General features: G+C 37.6%; 1 protein-coding gene across 1 annotated transcript in view; it reads left to right on the forward strand.

Moving 5' to 3' along the window:
- Window positions 1-16,758, forward strand: part of TRDN (triadin) — a 229,748-nt gene that overhangs the window by 55,615 nt on the left and 157,375 nt on the right. The window contains exons 6-8 of the mRNA XM_074580841.1: window positions 5,889-5,939; window positions 13,879-13,938; window positions 16,551-16,610. Coding sequence (XP_074436942.1) covers window positions 5,889-5,939; window positions 13,879-13,938; window positions 16,551-16,610 — 171 coding nt within the window. The remainder of the gene's footprint in view (window positions 1-5,888; window positions 5,940-13,878; window positions 13,939-16,550; window positions 16,611-16,758) is intronic.

Below are 16,758 nucleotides of genomic sequence, written 5' to 3' on the forward strand. Positions count from 1 at the left end.
CTTGAACTGGAATCTAATCTATTTATTTTTGTCCTGTTCTGGCATTATAAATAAGGCTTAACATATATCTGGAAGGCCATGTTAAAGCCCTGAATTCTTGGGAGAATATATAAAGCCTACTTGTCTGCTGTGTGCTACTCAAGATAGGTAAATTGTTCAGAATTATCTGAGGGTCATGTTCTCTGTATCACTGACAGCTGTCTAGTAATGCCAAAGTATCAAGTGGAGAGAATAAAGGCAACTAAGGTAAAGTAGCTGAGCTTTGCTGAATAGGTTTAGGACCAATCAACGTCACTTCACGGCAACGTTTACAGTTTAGAACAACGTGGGTTTTTGGGTAAATATACACCAGAGCACAGAGTTTTCACCAAGAAGAATGAGAAATGGTCTTCTGTGACCTCTGTCAAAAGTAGTCTTAACAGCAAATGAAAGAGATGCTGTATAATTCTGCAAAACACGAAAGAAAAATTGTATGCTCTAAATGCTATAAATTGTAGTTGTGATTTCCAAAGAGATGGATAAACAATTTTGAAACCATACTTAAGAGGCACTGTGGCCTGGTATCTCACACATTGGGTGAGCGCACAAACCATTCAGCATTCTCATCCGTAAAAGGCAATTCATCCCCTGTCACATTTTCAAGAAAGATCTTAGACACATGACTTCAGGAAAAGGTATTCTGTACCCCAACCTGAAGTTGCTATGAATCCTCAGAACAGGACAAGATCTAAGAAAACACTGGGGATCAGACTGTGCTACTAGCACGCTAGAAGGGAAGTCACCTAAATTAGTCATATGTGTCATTCAGACTTTCCAGCACTGAACTTAAAGCCTTCTGTTACACTGTCTTTGGTTCCTGGATATAGAGATAATACACCAATTTAATTCCCCAATTAAATATTTCCTGTTCTTTTTTTTTCACTGTGTTTTTTTCGTGTTGCAAAATTTGTTTGTTGTTTCTTTTTTTTTCCTCTAGAGTACAGCTACATGATGTATTAGTAGTTAGCTAGAAGTTGCTCTAATGCACAAGTTCCTTTATTCTCCTCCTAGCCCCACAAGGATAACTGTCACCCTCACCGGCTGGTACTATCTCGATTAAAAAATAGACATCAGTTGCACAATTGCAAATTTCTCCTGAGGATCCCAGCAGCAAGAGAGTTGATTACAATTCTTCATACAGACAGCATCTAGAAACACATTAGAAATGACATCCCTCTCATCTTCTAAAGCTCTTAACACCACTCACTCTTGCCTTGCCCTCAGTATCTATTTCCACCAACTCTTCAGGATAATCAGCTGCCTGCTACTAATTAGTCTTGATAAACTAGCAAGGATATAGCTCCATTAAATTGCTGGCAATAGCTGTAAGGGTTTTGACTGCTCAAATGCAAATCATTAACCTCTTTTTCACTAGTACTCTGAATAGGACTCATTTTCCTCTTCACTCTTGGATATTTATAAAAGAAAGAATGTCATAGCACTGGAGGTGTATATCGCTGTTACCTGTAAGATTACGAAAAAGACAACTGACTGGTAAAATTTGCTTAGAAAGAACCATTCTACCATTTCAAGTGAAATTCCATCAGTTTAATTATACCTTTAAAAGAGTAGATACATTAAACCTATGTTGCATCCTCACTACTCACTGGCTTTAAGCATGAGGCGATAATATTGAATTTCAGGGATCAGAGTTAAGTTCCCAGTTCTTTTCCTGACTTTCTGGGTTACCTTGAGTAACACATTCTTGTCTTTCAGATGGGGACAGTAATCCCTTTTTTTCTCACTTTGCCTCTCGTAACATTGACATTTTGTATTTGGTTTATTGGGTTTTTTTAAGCTATATTTCATCCGTAAGATGGAAACTCAGCAGAAGGTGAGGTCTAGGAGCTGTTTTAGCAATGCCATATTGCTGCTCACCGCTTCATCCTCTAATGAAGCAAGATGCAGGCCTGTGCTTTCCTGCTAAGAGAAGAAATGTTGCCCTCTTAAAGTTCGAACTCCTCTGTTACAGAGATGGGATATCATATGGTGTTATAACTCATGTGGAACCTGAAGCAATTCATGTGGACTGAGGCCCATAGGTGTTACCGTGATATAATACAGTTAAAATAGCTAAGAATAATGCTATATATTTTACTATGTTAAAAAAGGAGATAACAAAAAATCAAAATCGGAAACACGAGAGCAGACGAAGAATGGAATTCTGTTTGAGGACCCAGGAGAATGTCCCCATGCCCTACCATGACGGGCTGCGCCTCTCGGCTCTCGCTGCTGTAACCCCGCACAGTGCTGCACCACGCAATCAGGGGACTGCAATGTTTTTCTCCTTCTCCTACCCGGATCTTCCCTGAGCTTGGACTTTGTAGTGTGCCCTCAATGCTGGGCTGTCATCAGACACGGTGAAGTGCTGTTAATGAAAATTAGCTGGGTGAGGTGGGGGAAGCCGGTGCCCAAACTGCATGTTCAGCAGGGATTTTCAGTACTGCGATACTGATCCTCTGCTGGCTGTGAGGGCCTGCTTTGGGTCAACAGTACATAAATATATCAGCCTGCTAACAGTATAGTTGAACATATCTCCTTTCAGCCTCTTGATACGGTCAGTAGGAGACTACTAGCTTCCCTTCTTGGAATTGTTTAAAATAATCACCCTGCATGTTCTGTATATCTGCACAAGACCTGAGGTCTAGAGAAACTGGCGTCAAGCAATATCCATATTTAAGGAAATCAAGTACTTATCTGTTCAAAACCCAAGAAATGCACGGGGAAAGATAATTTTTCATGTCTGCTTGATAACTGAAGAAAACAAACAATGAAATACAGCTTTTAAAATACGTACTCCCTTACAATAATTTAATAAACCATACTGTCATCTCGTAAAGAATCAGGATGGTTGCCGTGGTGACAAAGATTATCCTTGCTGCTCCTTGATTCTGTCATTTTTCTAAACATGAATTCATAATATTTAGGATTTATTAACAATGTGTCACATTGATAGAGATAAATTGCATGCTTTAAACTGGCCATGTAAGTCTTCTATGATATTATAGCCACTCTGTCAACTCAGCAATAAGATATGATGTGATTACTAGAAAATTAAAGCTATTTGTCATAAAAGATGAAGCAGAGAGTATCAAAACTCTCTGCGCAGAAAAAAAATATCTCCAATAATCTAATGTGTTTCCTTATTTTAAATATTTTGGTGTTAGCAAAGAGTCGCTATTTTCTGTCTTGTAAATTGATCAAGATCAGCGTATATTGAGACTAGATTTATTTGTGCTGGGAAAATTTAGATCGTAATGTATCAGAATTGATGTGTTCCAGGCTGCAATTTTTTATGATGGTTCAAACTATAATGGGGAGCTTGTGAAGAGATCATAATGATGGCACCCTTTGCAATATATAAAAACATATATACACACACTTATGTATTATGAAGATGTATTTCACTTCAAGGAAATTGTGTAGGGTTTTCTGTGATGGACGGTATCCTAATTGTGGCTGCAAGTTAGATGAGATTCTTGGTGCAGCTGTCTAGAAAATATCTTTTTGTGTACCTTGCTGAAGTATTTGTGTCAAGTAAACTTCACCGTTGATGCAGTGTGAGGCTGGTTTAGACGGGCAGCTCTACTGTCATTGCTCCATATATATTTTGCAGTCAAACTGGCGATAAGAAATTCCCTAAAACCACTGTAATTTTAAAAGCCTTTTTTTAGAAATAACTGAGGTTTATACTTATTTTTTCAAGAAAAATAGGCTTATTTTCTGTAGTGGGACACATAATAGACGGTGGGAACCCAGCGCAGCTGAGGCATCTTAAGGCAAGCAAGGAATATATGTCTGTGTAGATGAGACTGCCCAAAGAATGTGATTTACCGCTTAGTGGGCCCTATTTGCATCTGTGTGCAGGATGACCTCTTCAGCTGGGTGAGGTATGTGTCCGCTGTATGCTGGAACGCAGAGGAAGCGACTCAGCTTTCTTTAAATGCACTAAGTCAGGGTTTGGAAGCAGTCTGGAGCAGCAGCGTGGAGAGCTGCTCATGTGTGCTCAGACTCAGGGAGCAATCCTCCGGCTCATCTCATCTTGCACCATTCCTACCACTTATGCTACCTAAACTAGTTTATGCATCTTTTTAAGCAGTACAGGTGGGAAAAGTTTGAAAATCCATCAACTAGGTTCTCTCAGCTGATAGAAAAGAAATCCTCACATAGTTGTAGAAAGAAGAATAATCCAGGCTCAGCTGAAATACAATAAATCAATAGGGCATGATTTCTTCCTAATCACTACCTTTGAGGTTTATAGAACAATAAATGAACCACACACCCAGGCTGCAAAGAACAAGATTAAAACTGGAAAGTCCTTTTAGCTTAATGACATCTTATAATTAGCTTAGTTATGCTGCCATACATAAGTGCCTAACAGTAATATGTATTTTGGCCTTTATTACCCTTTATCTCAGGGATATAATGTTCTCTCTATCTGAAGACAACATAGGCTGATGCCACAGAATAGTTACATGTCTTGCAAACCAGACATAATCATTATTTCAGATGGCAAATGCTACCCAATAAAAACTTTCTCTATTTATTTTCAAGGACCTATGCAAAGATCAGAGTCTTGGGAAGGGAAAATACCATTTCCTACTGTATCTCTTCGGCAATGTGCATCCTGTTACAATCTGAGCAAATAACTAAGGGTATAAGTGGAATATTTCAGTTGTCTTCAATAGGCATTAAAGAAACTGCTTAGACTTGATATGTAATATGCACAACTTTTTCTCTGTTGGATTAATTTTGGGGTCAGTGTTCTTGTTATTTAGACCCTGCAGATCAAATCTAACCAAATCTAACCCTAAAATTCAAGGAGGCACCTCCCATAGAGTCTAGTGAGACTTGCATGTGCTTTTGTCAAAGCTGAATTTGATCCAGTAATTAATATCGGTTTCCTACTGTAGGAAATACGTGCCCAATCCCATAAAACAGACACTCTGTAGAGTCTTAATTACTTTATTGTGCATCTATAATAAATGCCCTTTAAATTTCTACCACTATATGCAAACAGTGCTATGCAAGCTTGATTTAGTTCTCCTTTGCATTTTCTCAAATTCAGCATTTTGCATTCTTTAAATTATCCTGGTTTTGGCACAATAAGGACAGTAGGAAAAAATTGGTTGCAGAGGTACATAGCAATAATTTAATATCAACATCACAAGTGAGGAATTTTGTTCGAAAGAGATGGCATAGCAAGGACAGGAAAATACTGTATCACTTTCCTCTTCTAACAAGGCAGTTCTCAGTGCGTTGGTATACAGCATGATTAAAATGAGTCATCCTCACGAGACAACGATCCCTAACCTGGCAACTTTTATCTCTGTAATTTGTATACAGCATTGAGTCTAACTTTTATTGTGTGTTGGAGCTACCAACTGAGCATTTGAGCTTTAAAAAAATTTAGAAAATGAAGTAAAAAGAACATTTTTTACCCTCCAAAGGTAATTTGGAAAACATAAAATACTAATCCTGGTAAACAACTCCAGATACATACAGGAAAAATGTTTAGTAAAAGCATGGGGGTTTTTGTATTATGACCAACAATTTACTGTATAGCTGTTACAGACCAGCTTGACTTTAAAACTAGCTGTATTGCTCAATTAAAAACAGAATCAATATTAAAGTCATTTAATGTTATGATTTTTGTCCATATATATTGTCTGCATATATATGTAAAATTGAACTTTATTGTATATCGTTCTGAATATGCAAATGATAAAACCACGTCTCTGCTAAAATATTTGACGCACTTAGTTATTTTTTATTATGTGAATGCATCTGATATTTTCATGTGTGAAAATTATTTTAATATTGATAATTCTACATTGCATTGTTTTCAGAAATTCATAAAGAGAAGCCGGAGAGACATGAAAAAAGAGCAGCACCAAAGGGTAACTGTATTTTTTTATCTGTTTACCTATATATATGTATGTAATATACAGAGTATTTGTTAACTATATATGTTACCACTATTGTATTATATAAGCATTCAAAGATTAGTTAGCACAGACTGCAAATGATCAAAAAAATCTGTATACCTTATACCTTAAGAAATAGTGTAATTTTATGTTTGCATGGCTATATTGTAAATGCACATTCATAAGAAGTTTCCCCTGACCAAACTTATCCAGGAATCTTTTTTGTAGCAAAGGTGCAAGAAAGTAGAGTGCTGATGAACTTCCTCTGGTGCAAAAGGCATGAAGTGTGTTGGGCAAGGAGGAAAGCGAATTTATAGGCCAGTGGGTGCCATCCAAGTTAGGAAGTCACGGCTAACAGTGAGCCAGGTGTGTATCAAAGATAAGAAAAGCCTCCATTTTGAGAAGCTGCTCTTTTTCAGACTGTGTAATCTCCTCTAACTGGCACTTTCCAAAAATCAACAGAGGAACTGGTTTGGACCAGTTTTCAGAGGTCATGTAAACAAAGAAGTTTCCTAGGATATGTGCAGATTTTTTGCCTAAGAAAGCCTTCTCTGTAAAGGTTAGGCCACATAAAATTTGACGAGCATCTCCCTGATGCACCAGTGCTGTGCTTAGTAGTGGCAGGAGGAAGCAAGAAGGCAGGAGGAAGCATTAAAAATGGTGTGTTTGTATATACATACAACCTCCCTCACAAAATTATATTAATTTCTGTATATATTCTTTATGTGTTTTTATAGTATTTTATACCTCTAGTGCTTGCTTTCCAGTTCTGTGTTAATCAGGGTCATCTGGAGTGCCTAGAACTGCTTCCCAACTACTTAATAAATCATGTTGTATGAAAATGAATTTTTTAGGGTATCAGTGGGTTAGCCTGGCAATAATGAACTCAGATCCATTAGCAAGGCATCCCAGTTAAGGTCTTTTCAAGCACAGTGTTCTAAAAACACAAATGATTACTAAGAAGTTATAAGACGCCAGAAAAAAAGCATTCAGGTGTCATTAGTTAAGTCCCTTTATGCATATGCCTGATAATGCAGCCTTTTGTCATACAACCACTTACTGAAGCACATGATAAATATTTTTTTTCTGTTTTTCATTTTCATATTTAGTCCCAAAAATGCATCTTGTATATAGGAGAAACAATTATAAGAAAACATTCTGTCTGGCCTCAAGCTAGCGCATAAAGGCATGAATCTTCAGGGAATTTTACTGTTACCTTCTAAAGTACCTCCAAGAAGCGTGTGCAAATACAATCTTTTATTTGTATGACAGGACCAGAGGAAATGGTCTGAAGTTGCGGCAGGGGAGGTTTAGATTAAATATTAGGAAGAATTACTTTACTGAAAGAGTGGTCAGGCACTGGAACAGCCTGCCCAGGGAGGTGGTGAGTCACCATCCCTAGAAGTATTTAAGAAACATGTAGATTTGGCACTTCAGGGCATGCTCTAGTGGCAGAGATTGTAGGGGTTTTTTTGCGTGTCTGTTTGTTTCGACTCGATGATCTCAAAGGTCCTTTCCAACCATGAAGATTCTATGATTTTATGATTGTTTTTTAATAGGAAAAATCTAGAGGTAAATTGAATGTTTTTAATAGAAGCAAATACCCCAAACAGATTTCAGTCGTCCACCCAAAAATACGGGGACACTAGAGTTTTAAAAATAATTTTAAGTATATTTTTGAATAGTCTAACTCCCTGAATCCAAGACCCAGGATTTACAAGGGAGTTCCATCCGTAAGCTTCATTTTTAAAAGATTGTACTGAAATATGAGGAATAGAGACAATGAATGCAAATCCCAGATGGAAGTGGCTGAAATTATAAAAGATTCTTACATATTAAGAGCCAGGCAAACTTGTGCCCTAAAATTTGCTTTTAATTAAATATTTTGATAAACTACTAGCAATTAAGTCCATTTCAATTATTGTACTTAGTCAATTTAATCCCAAAAAGAAGAAATACTCTGAGAAATGATTCAACAGAGCATTTACTCATGCTTAAGAGCACTGAAATTAAATTATTTCGTGATTACGTGTACACATAAGAACAAAGTCACTACAAAATAGGGTCTTTACAATTTATTTGATGTATTAGTACTTTCACAAGGGCCAGCAGCACCTGGGCTGTATAAGCAGGATCTCGACGAGTCAGTGGAGGCAAAGGATTAATTATCTTCCTGTACTCAGCTCTCATGAGACCATACCTAGATACTGCGTCCAGTTCTGGGCCTCCCAATGCAGGAGAGACATCAATAAACTGGGGCGAGTTCAGTGTGGGGCCACTGCAAGGGTCAGTCATGGCTGGAGAGTTGCCCGGAGGGGAGAGACTGAGGGATGGGACAGTCTGTCCTGTCCTCACTCCTGTGAGTCTGGCATTTTGTGACATACACAGAATTTGCAAGGCTCTGAGCTGCTGATGAAGACTGTTTAAGAAGTAGGTGTTATAACTATCACTATTGATATCAATGAAGAAGAGGTAACTACGCAATCCTTTGGCAACAGGGAAGAACAACAATAAAATATATTGAGATAAAAGTAGATAGAAGTATATACTTTCTGTCTAATAGAAGGTCCAATCTGATCCAACAATCTGATAATTTCTGATTTTTATGAAAAAATGATGTTAGCAGTTAAATGAATTGACCTGCATTTCTGGAAAATATCTGTTATTACAGCACGCATTGAGAAGGAATGGGAAAAGGTTGATCTACTGTGTGGCTTTTCCCAAATACTTCACTGATACATTATTGTTGGAGTGAGGGATGGAAAAAGACAATATGATGAGGAAATGCCACCTCAGACAGCCATAGATTAAATCACAGTGATATCAGGACAGATATTCACGTGCCTCTGAATTAGCACTAACCTCTCTGATTTTTTTCAGAAAGTACTTCTGAATTCAGCCTGATTTGACAAATTGATTCCAAGACCTTCAAAACTATTTCATTTATTATGCCTGGCACATATCAGTCCCTCCTACCTCTACCAACATGCTAATAGTGCCCAACTGATAATGCAAATATTAAACATCACAGAATACATCTGTTTGTGTTTTAGCATTGTGAGATTATATATTTAGCAATTATGAGATTATAAAGACAAATATAATGTATCCCCATAATTTAATTTGCTGTAGCTGAAGGATAAGGTATTTGACACAGCTGAATAGATAAATAGAGCTGAACCATACAAATCCACAATATACTAGAAACCCAAATAAATTGGCAAAATTAGCAAGTTAAATGGCATATTAACATTTGACACAGGGGCTGTCCACCCCGATTTCTAGAGGTACGGCTACAGATATACCTGAGTTAACTTTAAACTAAGTAATGTGGTACAGATAGCGATGTAGCTGTAGCGGCTCAGGTACAGCCGTCAAGTATTTATTTAGCTGTGCGGGCTTACAGCAGCCAAGGGTGAAGCCAATGCTGTGGGCAGGTTGGCTACCACCAGTAGCTGTCAAACCTAAATCTCAATTCAGATGGATGTAACACTGTCTGACTGCTGCAATTAAATCTAATTTTAAATTGTACAAACATGTATCTCCTGAGACATTGTTTTGCTCTAATGTAGGCATTTACATTTGGTGTTGAAGGCTAAATCCAGCACAGGGTTAGGCGCTGCTGTGAGCAATGTGTCATGTCTGTTGGCGGCCGGCGAAAATCTGGGCAAGCTCAGAGGCAAGCCCAGTCCCCCTCCACAGGTAACTGAGGTGGTTTGCAATGAGTTCAGGTGCCTCCACAGTTCAATAATTGCTGAAATTTCCTCAGCTTAATGTCCTGGACCTGGAAGCCTGTACTCCACCCCAGATCAAGCCCTTTCCTTTTTTTTTTAAAAAAAATATCTTTTTTGAGCGTTCCTTCAAGAAGAATTAAGTTATAGCCATCTAAGGTTACTTTACTTCTGAATAAAAGCATCTACGCAGAGATTTAATGCTCTCTGACTAATGCACTCTAACTTCATTGTATTAGTTCATTTATCTTAACTTTCCTGAGTGTTGCTCTGTAGACAAGCACTTAGTCAGTTAGCTGGAGCAAGCAATCTCTGCTTCATGCTTATTGCACTCATCACCTAGCTTTATACTAAGCAGCAGACTTAAGACGTACTCAGATGGAAACTATTTTTACTTCCCTTAGGTATGGAATCAGTGCCTCCTTATTACATCTCTTCTATTTGCACTTGCTTTTTTGGGATGGGGAATGTCTCTCTCTCAAATGCTTTAACGAAGAAAAACTAAATTAAATTCCCCTTCACTATGTTTTCCATTTGATGAAAATCAAATATAGTATTAGATGACTGAAATTTGTAAAAATCTTTCATGTATATGTTATACTTCTTCTTTTTAATTTTATGTGAAGAAGGTAGAAATATACAATTAATTTTGGAACACATCGTTAAATTACCTTAAAATTTTCCATTATAAGCTCCTATTTCAGATTATTTATAAATTTACCACACTCCTGTCATTGAGGATGAAATTTTTCATGCTCATCTTTTTGCCTCAGGCTGAATTTTCATTCAAAGTCATATAAAAATGTTTCAGCAATTTTCAAAATCTAGGTTAGTGAAAATTAGGTTGGGGTGTTGTGTTTTTTCCAATGCTAATAACAGTTCATTCTGAGTTTATGCTTTTTTGGTATTTGCAAGGAAGTCCAAGAAAATTTCTATAAGTTGTGGGAAAAATTTAGCTTAGACAAGTGTCATAAAACTATTTTTAGTTATTCTTCTTATTTTTTCTGGATGAATCCAGCATCCTATTTAAAAAAAAAAAAAAAAAAAAAAAAAAAGGAGGTGATCTTTTAATTACAGTGTGTCATAAAGAAAATAAAATGGTTGAATAAGCAGCTTTAGTTCCAGCATTTTTCAGCTGAAGAGTGCTTGACTTTGCAGCCTTACAAACATTTTTATGCGCTTGCTCTTTATTTTTTATATGCAAAAAAGAAAATCTTATTAACTCTATTTTTTTTCACAGAAACATGGCAATACGGCCAGCCTAGTTTATTTCTAAAACCTCATGCTTGCACCTAAGCGCTGTGGGCTTTAAAAAGGGCATATATTAAGTTCTTTACAAAGAAATTGATATCCAAGTAACTAAATCTGGAAAAGATCTGAGGACAGTGAAGTATTTTCTGTGACAGGGCTTTTAGGACTACATATGAAGCTGAACATGAAAACATTTCAGAGGGAAAAAACAGTTAGTTAATATGCAAAAGAAAAACCATATTTAAGTTTGTCAGAGGAAATGTGGACTTTGGTCCCTTCCGTGGACTTGGGTGTCCCTGCTGCACTGTTACTGAAGAGTCAAAAATGGCCAGTCATCACAGCCCTGAAACATGAACCCTTTAATTTTTGGCAACACCTGCCCTCCCCGGATAAGTTTCTACCCAAAAGCCTTTAGCTCTGACAGTGTCCATAAGAGGTAATGGTAAATATTACAGCCTGAGATTAGCAAGCTCTGAGGGTATGGGGATATTAACACACAGGACAGGGCTTTTGGACTAGCCAGAGATCGTCTTCAGCCTATCATTGAGAAGAGAAAAATAGCTTATGCTTATGCCAGCCTTGTCTCTGCTTATCCACATTCCAGGCTCCCTGCCCAGATACACGAAGTTACTTTTCTTTCTCAAGAAGGGGCGAACTGATACCTTCTCCATGTTTTTAGCTTGGAGTCCACACAAATATTATTGTTTCTTTGCATTTTAGCCCTTTATACCATTCTGATGATGTGAAGGAACCTTAAATTAGATTTTTGTGTCTGCTTTAAGGTCTGCTGACAGTTCAGTTAGTGTTGTTCAAGGCTCGTTTTGTTTTTGTTTGTTTTTTTTTTTTACCAATGCATGAGGTAGGGAAATGCTATGGAAAATCATAGAATCGTTTGGGTTGGAAGAGACCTTTAAAGGTCATCTACTCCAACCCCCCTGCAACGAGCAGGGACATCTTCAACTAGATGAGGTAGCTCAGAGGCCTGTCCAACATGACCTTGAAAGTTTCCAGGGATGGGGCATCTACCACCTTTCTGGGCAACCTGTTCCAGTGTTACACCACCTTCATTGTAAAAAAAAGTCTTCCTTATATCTAGTCTAAATCTTCCCTCTTTGAATTTAAAGCCATTACCCCTTGTCCTGTTGCAACAGGCACCACTAAGAAGTCGGTCCCCATCTTTCCTGTAGGCCCCCTCTAAGTACTGAAATACACAATAAGGACACAATAAGGTCTCCCCAAAGCCTTCTCTTCTCCAGGCTTCTCTTCTCCATACAACCCCAACTCTCTCAGCCTGTCCTCATAGGAGAGGTGCTCCAGCCCTCTGATCATTTTTGTTGCCCTTCTCTGGACCCGCTCCAACAGGTCCATGTCTTGCCTGTGCTGAGGGCTCCAGAGCTGGATGCAGAATAGAATAAACTAACACAAGTAAGATATTCTGTGGCTAAAACCAAGATTTCTGTTTGCCAGTCTGTTCCACATAGTTCAGCTGTATATTTTGGCATAGAGACTACAAGGGCTTTTGTCCAATGTGCAGGAGCTTGTGTTTCACTGCCATTGACCATCACAGAGCTATTGTTTGCAAAACTGTGCTATTGCCCCATCCAAAACTGACAACAAGCTGGCTCAAAGTGTTTTGCACAGAGCTAGCACCTGCTAATACAAATATAAGATGTAAAAGCATGCTACAGTTTCTGCAAAAATATTCAATCATCTAAATTCTGCACAGTATAGGGCGAGAGGAGACTGCTTCCCCTTGGCGTGCTACTAGATGTCCTAAAGCAATTGAATGAGTTACAGTCTGTAATTCATTCAATAATACATTGCTGGTGCTGCTGCGTTCTACACAGCCTGTTTTTTCAGTCTAAATTGGTTGTCCCCATTCCTTAAAGGCTTTGAAAAATCTCCCTTCAGTCTCTTTCCACTGTACTGTTAATTGTTATCAACAATAATTTACCTGTTATGACTGGGAACGTATTTGGATAATGCAAGCACATGCAAAACATAATGAAATTAATGAATGTTTGGACTGATTTTTCTTAAAGACATGGGCCTATTTTTTAATGAGGAAATATTTAACCAACCAAAAAAAAATGCTTGCACCTCTGTGAAATGACATTTGCTGCAAAGCTGGTGAAATGAATGTATGCAAAAACGTTACTGGGCTTGTGCATAAAACTCCCAGTTGTCTTCTAGTCTGAGTTGTTTTTTCTGTCATTTACTTGTTGACAGAAACTTGAGTACTGCAAAGGAAATATTTTTTCCCTGAAATTGCGGAACGCTAGTCTTTTAGTGGTAGAGGTTGACAAGGAATGTTTTTGCCTATCTGAACCTTGTGGAATACAACCGTGTCTGAAAACAGGGTCTGAAATTTGGGTGGGCAAGAGAGTCTGTAAGGATTCGTGTTTGCCTGCTTCTAGCGTGACGTGTACTTGGTTGTGTTTTGAACAGCTGCTCCTCCTGAAGTTGCGCTCTGATTAAAAGAGGTGTTTTCTTGTTAATCCATCCTGTGGCTGAAGTAACAGCTAAAAATAAAGAAAAAAAGAGCATGGAAAGCAATATGCTAGCTGTTTTTTGTTAAGAATAGAAATCAATGCTGTCAAAGACCGAAAATAATTTCCTCTGTCAGAAATCTTAGAGTCAGGGTGCTTGTGTAATGGAACCAAAAGAGATCCCACAGATTAGATTAAGGTTGCTGACTAATCACTTATTTGGCAAAAAGGACTATACATCATCTAGTACCTATGACTCAGAAATAAAATCCATTATTTCATTTTGCAAATATTTTTCCTTGATCATTTTGGTGAAATAATAATAAGCGTACGCAATACCTCCAGATTACAGACTTACTGTGGTTTTTGGTTTTTTGTTTGTTTGTTTGTTTGGGTTTTTGCTTTGTTTGTTTTGTTTTGTTTTGTTTTTATTATTTCTAGTAATTCACAGAGACAAACCTGAAAAACAAGAAAAAATTGAGAGGAAGGAACCCCTAAAGGGTACGTATTCAGCATTTTATGTTCTTTGTCATTTTACCAGTGGTTCAAAACAGTATAATCTATTGACTCGCAAATCCTTCTTGTAAATCCCAATTATGTTTAAGGAAGCAAGAGGTGTTATGAAAGCCAGCTGGAAGGAGAATGAGGATTTTAAAAGCACTTCGAATTCATCACTCTGCAGAAAGGCTAAAATAATATTCCGAGATTAATGAATAAGTTTTTATTGTATTATTAACTTCTGTAAAAGATGCCCAGAGCATAAATTGGTGCCTTTTTTATTCTTCTTTAATAAATCCAAGCATAATATTTGTCTTTGGGAATACATCTGAGCAAAACATAATGAGTAAATTATAACATAGAGGGCACGGTCCCTGGAGGCATTCTGCTTCAGAGACCTGCCTTAGAAAAAAAATTTCCCCAGAATCATTTCAGAGGCGCTGGAGAGAGGGTGTTAGAGAGGATTTACTAATTTGCTGTTGGTGTATGCCAACAACAAATTACAGATCCGCCTGTTGTAGGAGTCAGAATGAGGATAATGCTTCCTCTCCACCCACGATTCATGAGTTAGCTCTGGGCTCCAAAAGCCACCATCTAGTTTGCCTCTTGTGATGAATTTTTTGGCAAAATGGAATTTTGTTTGAACACACCTACTTGTCAAAACACTTAAAGCCTTCTGAGAACATGCCCTTTACATAAAAATGTGATTAATGAAGTCTCAGACTGGAGGAAGAAACCCATTCTGAAAGCGCAAGTAAGGCAATGGTCATAATAATCACCCAAACAAGGCGAAGACCCAATATCCAGCCACAGCTGATTTATTTCAGACCAAGAACGTGAGTCTCACAACCCAACTGAATATGCACCTTCTTGAAATCTGTGCTTGACTAGGCCTTTCTAATGGTCTGTGATCGGAGCTTTTCCATTTTATATAAATTATTCAAAATACATTGAGTTAGCAAAACTGACTCTAGAGGTTAACGGCAGGCACATAAGTTCAGGTTTCTGTTTGAATATTTAGGACTAGAAAATGGAACAGTGGTAAGAACAGAATTTTTTTCTGAGATTTGGAAATGTGACAAAGCAGAGATTATGATGCCCCATATTAAAACATGAATGGATCATTAAGACTTCTGTTATTTTGTGGAAAACCTGGGAAACTCTTCAATTTGATTTAGGTGGAGAATATATTTAACGTTTTTAAAAGTTTCTTAGAACAGGAAAAAATTATCCCAGCCAATCTCAGATAACCAATGAAGAAAAATAGGAATTATTGTACTTACTTAACTTGTCATAACTCCTACTAATATTCTGTCTACCTATCTGTATTTTATCTTAAGGTGAATGTATTACTTAGTTTTGTTTAGTGAACTATTGCTACAAATGCTACTAAAACACTACTGCATGTAGAGATCCTCTGTATTCACCTTTTGAAAGTTTCACTGCATCCCTGTATTTTAACTGCTTATTTTCTCTTGTAAATACATTTCATTTTCAAGATTTAGATAACAGAGAGAGTAAATAACACCCTATTCTAATTTCTAATCAACTTCTGTGACGAAGTTTAGGAGAGTTATCTAATGACACAGAGAATAATTAGAAATGTCTCAGTCACTTACAAGTGACTGAGTCAGCTATGTCAGGAACTCGCTCATGTATTTTTCACTATGTTGCTAAAAAAAAGTGAAAGCCTGAAAATTCCTCACCTAAATTCTTTTGCTTCCAGTTAGATATGGTATTCAAGGTACCGTAAAAGAACTTCCTTATTTTTTCATATTTGACAAAGGGAGTTTTGCTGAATGGGGATGAAATCCCTGCAGGATTTAGAGTTAAAGCTAGCTTGCTTTTTCACAGATGATTTTTCTGAAGTGCTCTAAAATCCAAATGCTTATTTCCCCTTGCCTGGAAAATTATTGTGTAAAAACCTAAGAAAAGTGAGTGGAAAATGTTATGTGGCAGGGTGGATAGCATAATACAGTTTCCACTGTCATAATGTTAGCTTTTACTTTGCACATACTGGGCATCTAATTATGTCTCTGAGATCATCCTTGCCAGGGACTGATCTCAGTTAGTGTCCATTACTAGCTATCCATGTCCATTACTAGCTATCCGTATCCATTACTGGTTATCCATTTCAAGCCAGCTGGCAAGTGACAGACGCGTCATTTGTGCATGTGATGCTCTTATGCTCCAGGATTGATTCCAGGGTTTTTACCAGCCTCTGCCTGACAGAGTATGGGGTGGCCCAGGTAATGTCCTCTTTTTAGTGCAGGCAGCAGCAGTTACTGTGAGCTCTGCTTAGTCCTTGACGGTTTCTGAAAAATCTCTCTTCAGGAATGGACAGACAATTGGAAGCAATGATGTTATTGTAGCAAACAGCTGAGGCTCGCTGCCATGGCTTGGGTGGTAAGCAGTACCTTAGCTAGAGCTGTCTGCTCACACCCATGTTACGTGGTATGTGCTGTGCAGATACACAACGGGTATCTCAGGAGTAACAGAGTTTGTCATTTTGTCTCCTAAGGCTTATCTTGGTAGAATTATTTTTGATTCTTAAGTTTTTCCATGTTTGTTTGTTTTTTTTTTTAATAAATATGAGCACATTTCTTCTTTCCTAGTGATACATAAAGACAAACTGGAAAGACAAGAAAAACCTGAAAAAAAGGAAAGGCACACAGGTAATAATTTAATGTCAGAACTTATTTTACATTTTGTGGTACCCCCATTGAGATCCTAATTGTCTACTCAATTTCTATTTATCTATCCCCTTGATTGGAAAAAAGTGTTATAGAACTTGACAAATGAAATTAATGAGATCATATAAAT

Source organism: Larus michahellis, chromosome 3, assembly GCF_964199755.1.
Source record: "Larus michahellis chromosome 3, bLarMic1.1, whole genome shotgun sequence".
NCBI classification, from domain to species: Eukaryota; Metazoa; Chordata; class Aves; order Charadriiformes; family Laridae; genus Larus; species Larus michahellis.